This window comes from Babesia bigemina (assembly GCF_000981445.1).
Source record: "Babesia bigemina genome assembly Bbig001, chromosome : III".
Lineage (NCBI taxonomy): Eukaryota > Apicomplexa > Aconoidasida > Piroplasmida > Babesiidae > Babesia > Babesia bigemina.
Genome location: NC_027218.1, coordinates 641560 through 658130, shown reverse-complemented (window position 1 = coordinate 658130; position 16571 = coordinate 641560). Strand labels below are relative to the sequence as shown.

Sequence of the window (16571 nt, the reverse complement as noted above, 5' to 3'; positions counted from 1 at the left end):
GGCCTCAGTCGCCGTCTGAGTCGTCAAACTGGACTGAATTCACGTGACTCGTTATCTCGCCTGTACAAAAATGTAGGCCGTATTTGCTTCTTATTGCGATAATTAGACACGTGTACCTACCTGAACCTTTCCATGACGCCCGTTTTTTCTTCATCTTCTCAGTCCTGAAATTTTTCCCCTTCACCTGAGCACAAATGAGGACACTGCTTGGTAGTAAAACTACAGATGCCACGGTGAACGACAAACACGGATTATTGTACTTCATACGAACCACGATTGTAGCAGAAGGTTCCACATACAGCAAGCAACAACCACACGTACACGACGCATTCGAATTTAGGGTGCGCCCCACTACCAAACCTCCACAGTTTCCAATGCGGGCACGCTTGGAGATAAACATATATGGAGTCATGCCACTGTTTGCATGGGGCTCGCAATGCCTACCTGGATGAGCTCCTGCGCCGCCTTGAGCGAGAAGTCGTCATTCTTCATCAAGTACGAATTCTCCTTCAGCTCTTCTTTTTCGATGCGATCTAGCCACACTTCATCTTGGATGCGTTTGAAGCGCCCTGCAACGACATGAATGCGCTCAATAACCGAGCCGTACCCTTGGGCATCTCCGCATCCACAGTCATAACCTGCTTCTTCTCAGGTTGACTGGACGGTTTCTCCGTTTTAGATTGCACAAACACCAATTTCTTAAGTGTTGGCTTTACCACGGGCGTAGAGGCGTCGGCAGTTTCGACCTTCGGAGCCACTTTGGGCTCAGGCTGCACATCACCCTCCTTCACAAGCAGTCCAGCCGCCAGGGCTTTAAAGTTGAATGCCTTCACCGCTTGCGGAACGTTCTCTGGACGTAGCTGCGAGCCAGTGAAACGCCGAAGAAAGAACAAAGGAAAGCGAAAACAACATCAACACAGATACGCACCTTGTCATCCCCAACCTCTTTACGCAGCCTTTTCAGAGTCATAGAATAACCCAAGTCGGAAAGAATCTTCACGACTATCTGAAGAGTGTTGTCCGACATTGTCGTTAATATTCGGTTCCCAAACGAGTGCGCCAGAAAGACGGCTAGTACTTGTCTAAAAAGCTAGCCTGAAAAAAAGGCATGCTGCCGGGTGATTATGCCTTTAAATCCCCTCCGATAATGCACACATACGGTGTAATGACTGGATTACGCGGTTCTGGACGCACAGAGAACTGAGAGTACCTCAGCCATGCTATCGCACAGCCATACGTCGACGCGCGACACTACACCGTTAACCGCACAGTCGCTAAAAGCAGCTGGATTAAGATGTGAAATAAGCTGTGATCGACAAATGCAAGCTCCAACTAGTGGAGCTAGGGCTTATTCCCAGGAAGCTCTGGAGAAGAGGATACAGCACCTCGCCGAGGCAGCGGCACAGCTCGCATCCACCCTTCCTTCGGTATCTCACGGGCTGATGTAAGTCCATACGCACGTCTATGGTTTGTATGCGTTGTAACTGAAGTGCCTGATTCTATGTGCATTCACGAATCAAATGCAACTTCGCTGATACGACATCCTGCTGATGCGCAATCCTTTGGTGCTATATCCCTTTTTCATCACAGTGAAATTGACTGGGAGAAATGGCAGCGTCACTAGGCGCAAATTAAGGCGGTTTGGGGGGACTGAAGTCGCTATCTAAACCTACCACAGTGACTGTAGCCCTTGTGCACAAGGGTCGATGCGCGCGTAACTTCAGAGCGGCACACTGTGGTTCCGTGAGCTGATGTTGGTGTGCTAACGATGTTGCAGGCGTCAGGCGCTACGTCACCTCAAGGATGCAAACGGATGTGAGTAGCGGCGAACACCAATGGCAATGATGCGCAGCACTACCGGAAGACGAACGGCGGTGTATCTGTTTCAACTGCGGCGTGGTGCGGACATTTGGAGTCAATGTGAAGGTCAGGTGTTCGAGGACATCGCAAATGCAGCGTAAAAAGTGTAGGTCCAACTTCGCACGTATTACAGCGACGTCCAGTCAGAAGAGCCCATGCAAAGCAAAAAAAAGACAAGGGGCGATTAATGCAGCAGACGCATGTAATCTCGCATAAAACGGTCATGGTAAGTTTATGCGGTCATTTATATCGCATTAACAGTCGTATGAATGCCAGCTCTGCAAAGCTAGGACCACATTCCCCGGCGCGTTGCGCACCATCCCGATTAACAAAAAGGCGGCAAACAAAGCGAAATCGGAGGCGTAGTGTATGTAAAATTTTGAAAATGCTGTCAGCAACTTGTGAACCACGGATGGAGAAGTGCTTCTTGCGCGGATATGCGCTTCTTCGGACTCAGCGCTAGCATGCGCTCAAGGAGGTCCATGCAGTCGGCGTCCGCCTTGCCCGCGCACTCGGAGAGTGACGAGTTGGTCTGCAGCTTGGGCAACGCAGAGTTCATGAAGGGCAAGTTGGCAACGTTCGGCCAGTCTTCCTCGTTGGGGGTCCCGAACCTCTTGAACATGGCTATAAGGAGGGCGAATTCGGTGCGCTCCTCGAAAATGGGCTTGCCCGTTATCAGCTCGAATATGACGCAGCCCAGCGACCACATGTCCACGGAGAAGGAGTAGTGAAAATCGCCAAGCAGCAACTCAGGTGGCCGGTAGCAAAGCGTCACCACCTCGGGGGACATGGGGCTGTTCATCATCTTGGTGTCGTCGCTGTAAAACAGAGGAAGGTCGACAGATTTGTGTATCCTTGAGAGCCCAAAATCGGTTAATATCACCTTCTGGATCTTTGGTTTGCGGCCTGGATCACGAGCGGTAGCTGAGTCACCAGATTCGGCCTGCGGCGCGGGAAGCGATCCTACAGATGAATGTGCTTGCCTGTCATACGTCGACGCATCATGCTCTCGGTTTGAGTAGCCCGACGAAGTCTGCACCAGGATGTTTTCCGGTTTTATGTCCCGGTGAATTATGCGCTTGGAATGGATATGTGAGATGGCGTCGATCAGTTGTTTTGCGATAGCCTTCACCTCGCCGAGCGGCATGCCCTGCGGATAGTGCTTTTCCAAGAACTTTCGTAGGTTGCCGCCGGCGATGCGCGGGAAGCTGAGGTACACGCGGCAGTCGCCGATGTATACTTTGTTAAGCTTTATCACATTCTCGTGGTCGAGAATCTTCAGAGAGTGAATCTCCCGCATTATGGCAGGGGAAATGCCACCCGTCTTGTGGAGTAGCATCCGCTTGAAGGCTGACTCCTCACCAGTGAACTCGTTGCGCACGAAGTACACCTTCCCGTAAGACCCCTCCCCCAATGTGTCCACGTATCGCCAGCCATGGACGTCAACGACCTCTTGGTCGTGGTTCATGTACACGATAACGTTCTGCTTATCGGGCCACTCAAAAGGCAGGAGGCGGCCGCCGCCGGGAGCGGAGTCAGAGGATGACGTCGGCACCCTGCAAGTGTTCACCGTCTTCATGTGAGGATACGACATGCCATTATCCATGAAGCGGGCCGACGCGGCGAGGCGGGAGTGGGAAATTGGCGCCATATTCACGCCCACCATGCCAGGTCTGGCCATTGGCATCCGGGGGAAAATGCTGCCAACGCCGCAAGAACAAGTCACAGCATCGGACGGATGAGGGCCCTTGCCACCCGCTTGTACCACGTGTCGAAGAGCCTTGTCCGATATATCGAGTTTGCCGTTCGATACTACGCAAACGCGTTTGCCGCCCTGACCTTCCACGAAGATCGAGTTCAAGGGGCGCTTAGACGGACCCTGGTGATGCCGCACAACGGGCGCCCCTCCAGGGTGTACCGACGCCATATCCGGACGGTTAATACACGAACTGGGATGCACAGCATAGGGGATGTAGTTGTAGCGGCCTCGTGGAGGGAACCCGTAGTACCCACCGGCGCGCCAGTCCACCGGGTAGCGAATTGGCGATCTCTCCTCGCCCGGCCAATGGCGACCATCCATAGGCATATCGAGCATATTAGTAGGCCGAGTTGATATTTCAGCGCACGTGCGGCCGCAGCCCATCTTAGCGCAAGACGAAGTGACGCACGAGAAGGGTTCTGCGCGATGCGACGATGATTTTTCGCCAGCTCGCGCCGGAAATTTTCCGCGCTGGATCGTGCAACCTGCTTCTAGGATGCCATTATGGTGGTGAAACTTGGAAGACAATCAACGAAAGGCGCTCTTGTCGCAGAAGGCGTAGGATTCCATGAAGGTGGCTCTGTGTAGAGCGGTAGACGTACCTCGGCTAGATTCGCGTCGCACAGCCTGTCCAAGGATTTGTGATGGTAAAATTAATACGTGTCGCAGTAGAATCTATCCGTACATGGGATGCGCCGCAAAATTAAGGAGAACTGTGCGCGATCTTGTGGAGGGTACACCTCCGTACCCCGCCAGTCGCTTTCGACCAACACGTACGGCCAAAGGCGGAAACTCATATTGCAGCAGTTTTATAGACAAACTGGCTGCTCCGTTGACAGATCGCAGAGCCGCCAGAGGCAGTCGGATCCGCTAAGCGGCATCCCACCTGGCGGCCCACTGGGCGATTTAACGCGCGACGAACACGCTGTTTCAAAATATGAAACTGGCGCCCCTCGGTGCTGGAAATTGCCAATTCGTCTACAGGATTTCCCAGGAATCGTGGAGATCTAATGACGACGATGCAGGTTAGTGTTTTTTTTAATATTTCGATGCAACTAGCGGCGTGATTCAGTTGACATACAACCTATATCAATGCAACGAGTCTATCGCGTCGTATATCGATGTTTTTTGTGGTTTCCGTGGCTCAGTTATATTCCAAGATTTCTAGGGTAGTGGTTAAACCCAGGCGGCTTAGGTGGTCTCAAAGGTCACGCAATGCCTTTCCGATGTTGTAGTAGATTATTGAACGTGCCGTTGTGTGGATGTACTCAATGTCAACCGCATTTTTATGGTTGAACTGATTATGCCGCAGTCCCTTGGAACCACTGCAGTGTTCTTAAGCTGCCGCGCAAGGCAGATTCGGCCTTGCAAATACGGCGGATGCTCTACCATGACCAATTCTGCCGTTTTATGCAGGAGGGGTGCAGCAATGTGACCGAATCATGTACACCAAAGCGTGCATGCTGTCTCATTGACAGGACGGTGGCGAAACGGCTGCGAACCCATCTATCGCAACTTCTTGACAGCGACAAGTGCTGCAGGTGTGCCGACAACAAGCAATGCGGCGCATCAGATGGTCTGAGACACGCTGAGCACGTGTGTGCAAACAAATGCCAGGTCAACGTATACAACGGCGATGTGGTCCACAAGAAACGCATATACCACATCAAGGAACTCGCGCTCAAGACTTCAGTAGAAGTCGACCCAGCCTCCATACGCGTGCTAAATAGGACTGATGGCTTCTGTGATACAGGGAAATACGAACTGGCCATTCTCGAGGAGGACCTTTTTTATTTGGATGCCTGCCTATCTCTCGGTAGCACACTGGTACAGGCGGCCATAAGCAACTACAGCAATATATCAGTCGAGATGAAGCCAAAATGTGGGATTCTCAACTTCAACGGAGTGCCCAGCCTGTTCCAACTGTGCCAGCCGTACAAGGCGCGCATCAGGTACCAGAATATCGTGCCAACAAAAGCAACGCTGAAGAATGGGCATATTTCGGGAATTGAACGAAATAGACATGCGAAATCGATGTATTCGCCGATCAAATTCTTCAGTATGAAACTGGAGGATGTCGCCAGGGAGCTGCAACTTTTGGCACTGACGCCGCAAAATAACATACGCGTCTTCGTCAACAGCGTCGAGGTCGATCCGGCAATTTTATTGACGAATAGCCACGCGCTAAACAGCGTAGCGCGATGTTTGGTGGAAAATAAAATGACTATGGCGCGAATACTCAAGCTGCAGGCGCTGGCATCAGGACAGCAGTTTGTAGCCAACGTGATATATTCGCTCACAGGCTTGGTGACACGCCTGGCGGGGAAAAAGAATTCAGTGAGGCGGAAATATGCGGGCGGAATAAAAACCAGCACTATCACCAATAACCTTATGCTCACGTCAAAGGAGCTCCTGGGGAGCATATTCTGCAACCACGACGACGCTTACAAGATCCAGAAGATGTTTAACCTCATCGGACGCGGGCTTATATGCTCATTGTGCAATATGCTAAAGACGCTGTTATCAAAATCGCATGTGTCGGTACCTTGTGCACGTAGAAATCTCTCTGTTGACAGATTTAACGTGGCACGGTGCGGAAGGGGTGGCGTCACACGACCCTACGACACTCACAAGCTGAACCGAACTCTTGCGGTACAGTCGCAAGGCAGACTTTTCAAGAGACACAGTTGCAAGGACCAAGCAGTCCCCTTGGTGACCTTCAACGAGCTAGAATGGATGCTGCGAACAATTGATCGCTCAACAAACCCGGTGATGGCAACTAGCCACACATATATCGCAACACAAAAAGATCACGAGGTGCAGGGGACCGAAGGATGCAACCTCGCCTTATCAAATCAAAAAGGGGTTACTTCGGAACCCAATGTGGACGACCGATTGGCCAAGAAGTGCGCCATGCTGCTTGAAGCAGCCGGCAGGTGGATTGAATTGTACCTAGGCGGCAGGACTTCTATGGACCTGTCGGTAGTACTCAACGTGCTGTTTGAGTGTAATGGGGGGGACGGCAGAAAGGGGCCGAATTTTTTCAGGTTCTCCCTCATTGACCTGGACCTCAAACCCGCGCATCGCATACCCCGTTGGAAGGACGATATATGCTTTTTAATGGGTATGTGAATGTGGGCGGTGTTACGCGCAGCACCGCGTACGCCGCCGATGGCTGCGCCGTAAGGCCGGCCGTGTGACACCTATGTAAGAAAAATTGCATCAGACACTTCACGCTGACGGGTTCGTCGTTTCGACGCTTCCCTGGCTCTTGCGGTACTCGTTGATGTGCCAGTTGACTACCGTGTCTGCCAGCTCTAGGGTTAGCTTCTTAGCGCCAGACCCGTAGACTGCGCTCTGCAGACTTATGCACATCTTGGACAGCTGCCGGCCGGAGAAGCCCTCCGTACGCTCAGCAACGCGCGCAAAAAACTCGTCGTTGATATCCGGGTCGATTTCGAACGTGTGGCCGCTGCTTTTCGGCGCCAACACGTAAGTATGCATGAACAGAGATATCATGCGCTTGCGCTCCTCCAAGCCGGGCAGGCCAAACTCGTACTGCTCGTCCATGCGATCCAGCACCGCTCTGTCCAACACCTGGCGCTCGTTGGTGGCGAGAATGAGGCAAAATTCCTTGCTCTCAGTGCCAGTGTGGTAGAGGAAGGCAGAGAGCGCATTCCTCATGTTCTCCGACATCCCGGTGGCGGACGACCTTCCCTGGCGCAAAAACGCATCCGCCTCATCTATGAAGAGGACCAGGCCTTTCTTGGTCTTCTTGGACCACTGGAACAGCTTGTTTATTTCACTAGCAGCTTCCTCCTGCAGGGGGCCCACATCACCGCCCGTCATGATGGCGAAGTCCAGACCGCTGTTTTTCGCCACCCTGATGCGTTTGTCCGACACGTCGATGGAAAACTTACGTCTTTGCGAAAAGCGTCTTTCCCGTACCAGGGGGGCCGTACAGCAGCAGGTTGCGGAAAGGGGCGCCGTTCCTCTTCGCGCTCATTAGGGAGTTGGTAGTCCAAGTGAGGCGCTGATGCAGGTTGTTGTCAAGAACGATGTTGTTTATGGCAGGAGGGTTCCTGGGGAACATTGGCGCGGTGAAGATGTTGCGTATGCCGCCCATCAAAGTCCAGCGTGAAGTTTCTCGAACTAGGGGAGGCTTTCCCAAACGACGTTCCTGCACGAACCACTTAGTGCCACTCACAGAGAAACTACCAATACGCGTCCAGCGAGGCGAGTACCCGCTTTCGCACCGTATATCCCCAACGCCAAGGCAGTCAGCGAAGTAACCTGCGCACATGTGCAATCGGCGTCAACGGCACGTTACCCCGGCCGTTAGTCGCTGCTTGTCGGCGAGAAGCGACGAAAATGCTGAACCCAGCGACGAAAACGTCACATGTAGCGATTCCAGCTTGGTCTGGCGCTCCTCAATGGAACGCTCCTTCATCATTTTCACGTGGATGTCGAAATTCTTCCGCTCCTGCTCGATGCGCACACGACCCTCCTCCTGAACACGCGCTTTCATGTTCTCCCTCTCCAGGGCCTTCTCCTCCCGGATCTGTGCCTTGCGCATGTTCAGAATCTCCATCTCAGTTTTCTTCCGTGCCTCCTCCTGGCGCAAAAACTGCTGGTGCTGCTGTTGCAGCCACTCCTCGTTTTGGCGGCGCTGGTCCTGCAACTTCTTCTGGTACGCTTCGGCCTCCAGCTTGGCCTTGTACTGAGCAGTTATACGGTCCTGCTCCTGCTGCTGCGCCATCAGCTTCCGTTTCTCGTCGCCCTCCACACGCGCCCGCTGGGCGCCGAGCTCCGTTTGCCGGAGATGCATCTGCTGGATTTCCTTCTGAATCTCCTGCTGGCGCGTTAGCTCCTGCAGCTTGGTCAGCTCGAACGCCTTGTGCGCGTTAGGTGACGAATCCAACATCTTAAGCGCCTTAGCGCCGCGCTCAAGCGCCGTTGGATCGACTGCATACGGTCACATTGAGCTAGCCACGCAAACCTACACTTCCCCGTGATGTTCTTGTCATCCTTCGGCAGCGGAGGCAGTGCGCTCGAAGGCACCTGAGGCGACCCGAAGCCGAACATCGTGAATACGACGGCGTTAACGCAAAACCTTCACGGTGATGTCGCCTTCACGGACCACTTCGGCGACTACGTTTTGACAAACCTAATCAGTGATGCGCCCTATATACCCCTGTCTAAAACATAGAGTTATGAGTTGCGATATTTGGTGCGTCGCTTGCCGCCCGGAAGGATTTCAGCCAGCGCGGTGTCTATCCGATGACACGATTCTGCTTCTCCACATTCCACTGGGTAATACACAACTGTAATGTCTGCGATGAACACACCTTAGAAGGTATTAAAATCAATGTACTGCGTGACTTATTTGTAGTTGGAGCTGCCCGCCCTGGTGTTGATCGCGGCGAGAACAGCCGTCACGATCAAAGGTAAATAGAAAACCATAAACCCAAAAAAGCGCTGCCCGCCTTAAATAGGCAATTGAAATATATATTGGGGGCGTGCTTTTTCACACCGCAAGGTTTTATCGTCGTTGCTTTTCAACCATCTTCACTCGGAGGCGCGACGAAGGGGTTATAGGCAACTGACTTCGCCCACAAGGGGCCGTAATCACACACTCAAAAGGCGTTTTAATCGGCAAAAGGGCGAATAATGAGTGACGACGTGGTTTGGCAGCTCATAAAGGACGATTTCTGCGCCTACAGGAAGTGGTAGGTCCATACCAACCGCAGTTATAGGCTAAATTGGCGCAGCACGGACACCACAAGCTTCTGCACCAACGCGTACAATGTAACTGGCCTCTGCAACCGTGGTAGCTGTCCGCTTGCAAACAGCAACTATGCTACCGTTATTGAAGACCAAGGTAGGTCTGCCACAATTGGTGTTCCCGGCTTTTTGGTACGGGGGGCTGCACTATCTCCAGGCGCAACCGTCGCGGAGTGTACACTGTGTATATGCTTCCGCGCTCTTTATGGTTTGAAATGGCTTCGCAGGGTCTTTGTATCTGTGCATGAAGACTGCGGAACGCTGCCATACACCTCGGGAGCAGTGGGAGCGGCTGAAACTGTCCAAGAATCTCAAAGAATCTTTATCGCAGATTAATGAGGCAACCAAGGTTGGAATCGCAGCGTACCTCACGCAAAAGTGCCGGTTAAGGCTAAAACGGTGGAGGGAAGTTTTACAGAGGATGCGCAGAGAGGCGCTCTCGCAAAAGACGAAGGTGGCGCCCATCAAGAGGAAGACGGAGCGACGCGAGGCCATTCGCGAGAGGAAAGCAGAAATCGCTGCTAGGCTGGACAACGCAATTGAGCAGGAGCTGCTTAACCGTCTTTCAAAGGTGGGAGAAATTATCATACCGACCATTGGTGGCAGGGCACATACGGTGAACTCTATCAGTTCGAGCAGGAAGTCGAGGCACACAGCGAAAAGGATGCAGAGATGCAGAGTGTTGACGGCCGCCGACCACGAGGTATGTTTCAGCGCCAACGCACGTGTGAACCCTCGTGGCATTTGAAGGGGGTCTGGCATCCGCAAACAGCTGCTAACGCGGCCACCCTTGCTCATACTTGTTTGCCATCCCAAGTGACCACGTGTAACGATTCGTCTCCCGAAACTAGCGGGGAGTGGGCACCTTGCGTGTGCTGTAGCATTATATGGAAAGCTATTAAGAGTCTTGTTCACCGCTGTGCAGCCAGGATGCATATGGAGATCGAGTACGACGAGGACTTCGCACGCGACGTGGCGCAGTAGCACAGCTGGTGCCACACGTCATCTAATGGCTTTGCACGTGCCATTGACCATGTCCATCATCTCCAGAAAGGTGGACTCGAGAGTGACACGAGGGTCGCCCATGCTGGCGAGAAGGGTCGATTTCTGCATTTATGTCAAACAATAGCAAAATGTAGATGCATTCACATAAAGGCTTCACTGCCCGAACAAAATCGCTTTTAAAAGGGTACTGGTCCTTTCTATTAGTCACTTCCCTTTTGCGACATCATGGCCAGTTGATGCCGATGCAACATGTTGCACGCTGTGGTAGTGGAAGCCGCATGTTGCTCTGCGATCGGCACACGATCAACACATTATGTATATATATTCAGCGCAAATTCGAACATACCTGCGCGATGAGGTGGTAAAACTTCTCCCTGACATTCAAGAGCTCCGCCCGCCCAACTGCGTTCACCTCGTCCAGAAATTCCAACCAAAACGTAGTGGGGTCACGGTTGTATGCAGACGCCAGTCCCGAAACGCTATTCTTTATGAACATGATTGTGCGCATTGTTTTCTCCTGAAAAGCAATGCAATGGACTATGCGCCTCAGCGGCAGGCTATCACGCCTAGACGAAACTGTTTTCTTCTGTTGCAACGAAACCAGTGTGCAATATAGCGCAACAACGTCATCTCGTGCACGATTAGCGCACTCAATTATATTTTTTCTAGCCATACCCAAAAAAAGGCCGGGGCACAGTTGCTGAGACAGCGCCTTATCAACCAACATGTCAACGTTCATCGGCGGAACGCGAAAGTTAAATGCGATGCCCCGCAGCACCGGAGACACACGATTAATTTGGCTGCTGAGGAAGAAAAACGGGCGGTCGTGCTTTAGCATATGCTTCGCGATGACCAACTGCAGCTCCTCAGGTAAAACGTCGATGTCCTCCACAATACAGCATTTGCTCTTCTTGTTCGACAAAATCTCTATCACTTTCGCAGCAGTGATTTCGTTGTTCAGATACGCAAATCGAACCTCACGGCCGCAGAGGTGCTGAAGGCAAGGATTCTGCCAAAGCACGAAGGTGTAACGAGTGCGGAAGTGTTCCGGGTACGCCAACAGCTCACTCATGGGCTTCGACAGTAGGTGTCTGATGGCATAGTAGCACGGCGCCATCAGATTGGAGCGCCCATACATAATAACCGATGAGTTGCAAAAGTGGCTGCGTTCCGACTTTTCCGCCGCGGCACTGTCAGTCGATGCATCGACGGAACCCGTTGAAGCATCACCCGCAGGGCAGCTGGGGCCTAACGTGTTACACGATTCGGAGTTTGAATCATTCTTCAAATCCGCCGTCGGTGATGACGCATCGGTTGACCGATGCGTGTCCTTGTATCCCCCGATATGTGCCTCCGTGCAAGTTTTAACAGTTGCATTCGGAATATAATCTGTTTGTGTTGCAGTTGTGCATTCAACAAATGCGTCAGATGGACCCATTCTGCGTTTCTTTAGCAGATCTGAGTCCTCCCACGTTTCCTGGGTGCCACCCGTAACAGAGGAATCCTGGCTCATGTCACCCTCATAATCGAGTCCCGAAGATGACTCTACGCACGAAGTTCCCCCATTGGACCCATCGTCGCACTTGACTTTTGACAACTCGGTATTTGGTCCCACTGTGGTATTCCCTGCGATATCTGAATCGGCAATGTCAGCGTCGGATTTATCCGACCCAGTCACTGCCTCCGATTCACTAAACATCAACTCATCTCCCGTTATTATGCGATTACAAAACGCATCTGAACATGTGTTTGTATGCGTGAATTATAGTTGTAGCTAACTTTCATTCACATTACGCAAAGAAACAACGCTCATAAACCCACACCCACTAAAGCGAAACACACCTGTATGCTCGCCGTCGCCATTCGGTACATTGTACATGTAGTCCATGGTTCTCTTGAGGTAATCCATGCTATTTGAAGCCCCTGGTTTTTGGTCCGGAGGTGCCGCTTTCGCGCGCTTGAAGAAGTGAACGATCGTCTGGCGCTTCTGCAAGTACTTCTGCGTTTCATGGGGCTTGAATATGGGCTCTACACCGCACTTGCGATAGGATTCCTTATGCAATGATGCTTTGAGGAATATGGACGCCGCCTTAGACCGGGGACCAAACAGTGTAGACTCAAAAAACCAACAACTGCGCTTTAGACTCGCAATCAAAGCTGGCAACACGCCATTATACTTCAAATCTAACACGCGTTCGTCGACCAGTGCGTCCAGAAAGGTCTCAAAAGAAACGCCAGGATCCTGTGTCTGGCTCATCGTCGCATGGACGCAACGGCAGACACATGCGACCAACAAAGGCCGGCAAACGTAAGATGGAAATGTATTTTACAGCCTAGTAAACATTTTCGCCGTATTCACGCTTGGTGGACACTCATTGGGGGTGCTGTGGTGTATTTAAGAAGATTCCCTACGCGTTAAATGTGTACAGACAACACAGCAGTTGCGGCACACATTATACCCAAATGCCGCAAAAGTATTATCAATTATGAGCTACATCATGGTGGTCTATTGTCTTTTCTGCTTCCTCGTCTGACAGGCACTTGGAACAGCGACATACGAAACCGTAGTTCTGCACCAAATCAGAATGACAGTTGTACGGAACTAACGTTCCATAGCTCCTTACGACGCTCTTCTAATGGTGCTTGTTCATCGATGTAAGCGATCGTAGCCTGTTCGCCTGCCGAAACTGGCCGAAGCACTCGAACCTGAGGAAGATCTACCACCGTATACGGGTGCAATGTCTAACCCTGGCCAAATTGTCGCATCCATACTCGAACTCGAGATTAGGGCTGCAGGAGTGATTAAGCCGCGACAGCGATTCGTATATTCCAACTCCTAGCAGGTCAGGCAACTCGATGTCCCTGCAGCGTCTAACTGCGCTGCACTTGCCCAAACTCACCAGTCCGACACCTCAGGGCACGTGGAATCCAGGCCTGATGGTTCATCAAAACCGTTCTAGCGAAACATTACCGTATAAAATGCGCTTCACAGCGGCCAATTCCTACACAACATTGGCGAACACATGTCTGACACACCTCGCCAATGGCGCACCTCACCGGCTGATCCTGTAACAACTCCCGAATCTGCTTGTTTAGCGGGTTTACGATCTCTATTTCAACGGAAACCAGCGTGACCTTGCTCTGTAGTGAAGTTTAGAGTTAACAAAAGGTCAGACGTACCAGCAGACGCAAGTAATAATCTAAGCTGCAAAATCGGTCTGCATGATGGGACTCAAAACGTCTCATCAGCTTAACATGGCGATCTAGCGACTTCGAGAGCAGTTTGAATGCTTCCGATGCTCTACGCAGCTCAACAATCACCAAAGGTCATCTCACCTTGTTAACCTCGCAGATTCAGATTGAGCTCCGCCGTCGATGCTCGGTGGTAATACATGCCTGTAATCGTATGTAGTACGTTAGGAGAGGCGTGAATACTGGCAAGGCAAACCATATCCGTGATTGCCCTTAAATAGTGATAATGGGGAGTGTATGCGCACGGGTTCAACACCACAGTGCTGCGGCTTAAATTGCATTCACTCACCATGGCACCTCGTAGTATTCCGATAGATTGTTCACCAGTTGCGGCAGACTGCTGCGATGGTATACGACTTGAGCAACCGTGGTCGCATAAATCAATCCTGAGAGTACGAAGAACAGTGTAATTTCACATACCCACGAAATAAAAGTTTTCATTCGTCTTTATACAATATCTTGACAATGTTTGAATCGATGTCAATTGGTAAATACCTGTGAAAAGCCGACCAATCTGCCCGTTCCTGCGTAGTCATCTTTTCGCATAATAGCGCATGTATCGGACCGGATGCCTAAGTATTATCGAAAGCGTCGACATAACTCATTACTTCCATGCACTCGGTAGAGCAGAAAACGGCAGCACATTGGTCACAGCTCATGAAGTTGCTGCAATCCAGAGCCTACAATGGATAGTGCCAACGGTAACAAGATGCTTACAGTTCCGAGGGAGGCTAACAATTGCAATGCATGGTTGCTGAGCTCTTTATGTCCCCTGTAGCGTTATTTACACAAATAGATACCCGTGGTGTTACAATTTTAAAACGTGATTCAGGTTGTCAATCACTGATCCAACCGGTCGATAACAGTTTGCGCAGGTGATGCATGTTTTCCTGATGTGCCGTGTATAACTCGACAATAAAGGTTACCTTGAGAATTCGTGGATATAAGAATAAAGGGGTATGTCGACGATCCGGTCGTTGTCCGGTGTCAACGGCTGAGTAAAAACACAGCCTTTACCCTCATCGCCACCTATATGCGTGGCAACGAGGCACTCTTTTAAAGTTGTGAAATTGTTTTGCCGTGCCATGTATTTCCATTCATGCCTGCTGCTTATTGTTTAGGAGCACGTTTTGGTGTAAGGTGGTTTGTGAAAGATATCTCGCAGGGAGCTGGCCCACCGTGCTCAGTATTTAACCCGGCTGCCTCAATTACTACAGAAAGCGACGGCACGTAGAAAGTACGAATTCAGGAGTACGCCAACCTCTTTTGATGGTCATATTAGTCAACTACACCTTTAAAAGAACAAATGGGCGCAAAATACCCCCGCCATTATGTGATGTAAATTGCAGAACCTGACACGCGGACGTCAACAGCAATAGCGGAGCAGCCGTTGGCAATCTGGTATAAAAGGAGTCTCATGTGGCTGCTTTAAATAATAAGGAACTCTAGTATTTGTTCGAGAAAGGTGACCCGGCCGGAAGAATACGCCGTCACCTCATACAGTATGGCAGACGTATGCCTTCTACAATGAAGCCAGACACACAACGGCTTGCACGGTAATTCTGTTATAGAAACGTAAAATATGTAACACCTTACACCGTTGGAACTGCGCCCACAAAAAGGCGGTAAGACACGATGGTTTAATCGGCATTACGATCCCACGCCTAGGGTCCGCGGCGCGTATTGCATTGATTCTGGTGGTCTGTACAAAAAGGCACGGCTTACACGCCTCAATGTGCTAGCGTAACACGTACACCTCACGGAATACAGACGCGGTGGTCACGGGTCACGTGAAACCTCATCCGGAGACCGGCACACTACGGGCGCTCGCCGCCAATCGCTCGTCACCCGCGCAGCTGACCACATTCCTACACAACACGTGCCGATTCATCGATGCGGAGTAGTGAAAGTGTGCCTAGAGTCCTCACTCTACCGGAGTCCCTGGTGGACGCCGCGTCCCCACAGGTCGTTTGACGCGGTAGCTTCGCCGGGTAGCGGGCTGCGACGGCTGGTTGGCGGCTGCACAAATTGTTTTTGTACATTGCGGCATCGAGAGGCGTGCTTGTGTCGCAGTTTTTAAGACGATATCGCGACAAGAAGGGGTACGAGTGCCGTAGTCTGTACTATCGTATAAAGGTCAAAATGGTGAGTGGCTATTACGTGTTACGTCGGTCGTGTATGCTGTTTTATTGCTTGCGTGCCTGTGTTGCTGGCCGTCGGTGTTGTATAGGCCGGTGTGGAGGTTCGCCTGCCGCGTGAGTTGCCGTGTCGGCCTGGTCCAGCGAGTCTGCGTGTCGTTTGCGTGTTGAACCGCACTGATGGTTTGTGCAGGGTCGCGTGCGTACGAAGACCGTGAAGCGCGCTGCGCGTCAGATCGTGGAGAAGTACTACGCGAAGCTTGGTCTTGACTTCCACTTCAACAAGAAGGTTGCTGAGGAGGTTGCGCAGATCCCGTCGAAGCGTATGCGCAACAAGGTTGCTGGTTTCATCACCCACCTGATGCGTCGCATCCAGAAGGGCCCCGTGCGCGGCATCTCGCTGAAGCTGCAGGAGGAGGAGCGCGAGCGCCGCATGGACTACGTGCCGGAGCACTCTGAGGTGGACGTGCCGCTGATCCAGATCGACCAGGACACTGCGGACATGCTCCACTTCCTCAAGATCAACATTCCGAACGTGAAGGTCATCACCGCGAATGTGCACGGCGAGGGTGCCCACCAGCGCTACTGAGCGGCGCTGCGCTGGCCACCGCCGCCAATTAACAGCGATATAATCGGCATAACATAACTACTTTGCTTTGCACAGCGTCGGTTCCTGGTGGTTACGATGCGGGGTGCGAAACTGTGGACTGCGCAGATGATGGTTGTGGAGATCTTTCCCCGTTTCACAAGAGTCGCCAACAAGTGTGCTACTC

General features: G+C 51.7%; 8 protein-coding genes across 8 annotated transcripts; 4 read left to right on the top strand and 4 right to left on the bottom strand.

Moving 5' to 3' along the window:
• Nucleotides 1–4: 4 nt before the first annotated feature.
• Nucleotides 5–1027, bottom strand: BBBOND_0302740 (hypothetical protein, conserved; the record flags this gene model as incomplete). The annotated part of the gene is made up of 5 exons (XM_012913102.1): nucleotides 5–60; nucleotides 121–184; nucleotides 445–569; nucleotides 608–860; nucleotides 929–1027. The coding sequence occupies 5 exons, from the start codon at nucleotides 1025–1027 to the stop codon at nucleotides 5–7; spliced, it is 597 nt and encodes a 198-aa protein (XP_012768556.1).
• Nucleotides 1028–1319: 292 nt separating this feature from the next.
• BBBOND_0302730 (hypothetical protein) lies at nucleotides 1320–2226 on the top strand (the record flags this gene model as incomplete). The annotated part of the gene is made up of 4 exons (XM_012913101.1): nucleotides 1320–1444; nucleotides 1778–1815; nucleotides 2004–2086; nucleotides 2122–2226. The coding sequence occupies 4 exons, from the start codon at nucleotides 1320–1322 to the stop codon at nucleotides 2224–2226; spliced, it is 351 nt and encodes a 116-aa protein (XP_012768555.1).
• Nucleotides 2227–2251: 25 nt separating this feature from the next.
• BBBOND_0302720 (protein kinase domain containing protein, putative) lies at nucleotides 2252–4003 on the bottom strand (the record flags this gene model as incomplete). Its single annotated transcript, XM_012913100.1, has 1 exon — nucleotides 2252–4003. The coding sequence occupies one exon, from the start codon at nucleotides 4001–4003 to the stop codon at nucleotides 2252–2254; it is 1752 nt and encodes a 583-aa protein (XP_012768554.1).
• A 996-nt stretch (nucleotides 4004–4999) lies between these two features.
• Nucleotides 5000–6751, top strand: BBBOND_0302710 (hypothetical protein, conserved; the record flags this gene model as incomplete). The annotated part of the gene is made up of 1 exon (XM_012913099.1): nucleotides 5000–6751. The coding sequence occupies one exon, from the start codon at nucleotides 5000–5002 to the stop codon at nucleotides 6749–6751; it is 1752 nt and encodes a 583-aa protein (XP_012768553.1).
• Nucleotides 6752–6850: 99 nt separating this feature from the next.
• BBBOND_0302700 (ATPase, AAA family protein, putative) lies at nucleotides 6851–8704 on the bottom strand (the record flags this gene model as incomplete). Its single annotated transcript, XM_012913098.1, has 5 exons — nucleotides 6851–7502; nucleotides 7540–7799; nucleotides 7838–7912; nucleotides 7950–8584; nucleotides 8623–8704. The coding sequence occupies 5 exons, from the start codon at nucleotides 8702–8704 to the stop codon at nucleotides 6851–6853; spliced, it is 1704 nt and encodes a 567-aa protein (XP_012768552.1).
• Nucleotides 8705–9289: 585 nt separating this feature from the next.
• BBBOND_0302690 (Mak16 family protein, putative) lies at nucleotides 9290–10387 on the top strand (the record flags this gene model as incomplete). Its single annotated transcript, XM_012913097.1, has 5 exons — nucleotides 9290–9348; nucleotides 9376–9500; nucleotides 9631–9963; nucleotides 10060–10128; nucleotides 10329–10387. The coding sequence occupies 5 exons, from the start codon at nucleotides 9290–9292 to the stop codon at nucleotides 10385–10387; spliced, it is 645 nt and encodes a 214-aa protein (XP_012768551.1).
• An 18-nt stretch (nucleotides 10388–10405) lies between these two features.
• Nucleotides 10406–13654, bottom strand: BBBOND_0302680 (SET AND MYND DOMAIN CONTAINING, putative; the record flags this gene model as incomplete). Its single annotated transcript, XM_012913096.1, has 9 exons — nucleotides 10406–10510; nucleotides 10755–12145; nucleotides 12251–12650; nucleotides 12904–12978; nucleotides 13016–13114; nucleotides 13156–13270; nucleotides 13309–13364; nucleotides 13445–13549; nucleotides 13589–13654. 9 exons carry the CDS (start codon nucleotides 13652–13654, stop codon nucleotides 10406–10408), a joined length of 2412 nt encoding a protein of 803 aa, XP_012768550.1.
• Nucleotides 13655–15802: 2148 nt separating this feature from the next.
• BBBOND_0302670 (40S RIBOSOMAL PROTEIN S17, putative) lies at nucleotides 15803–16387 on the top strand (the record flags this gene model as incomplete). Its single annotated transcript, XM_012913095.1, has 2 exons — nucleotides 15803–15805; nucleotides 15992–16387. The coding sequence occupies 2 exons, from the start codon at nucleotides 15803–15805 to the stop codon at nucleotides 16385–16387; spliced, it is 399 nt and encodes a 132-aa protein (XP_012768549.1).
• Nucleotides 16388–16571: the final 184 nt, after the last annotated feature.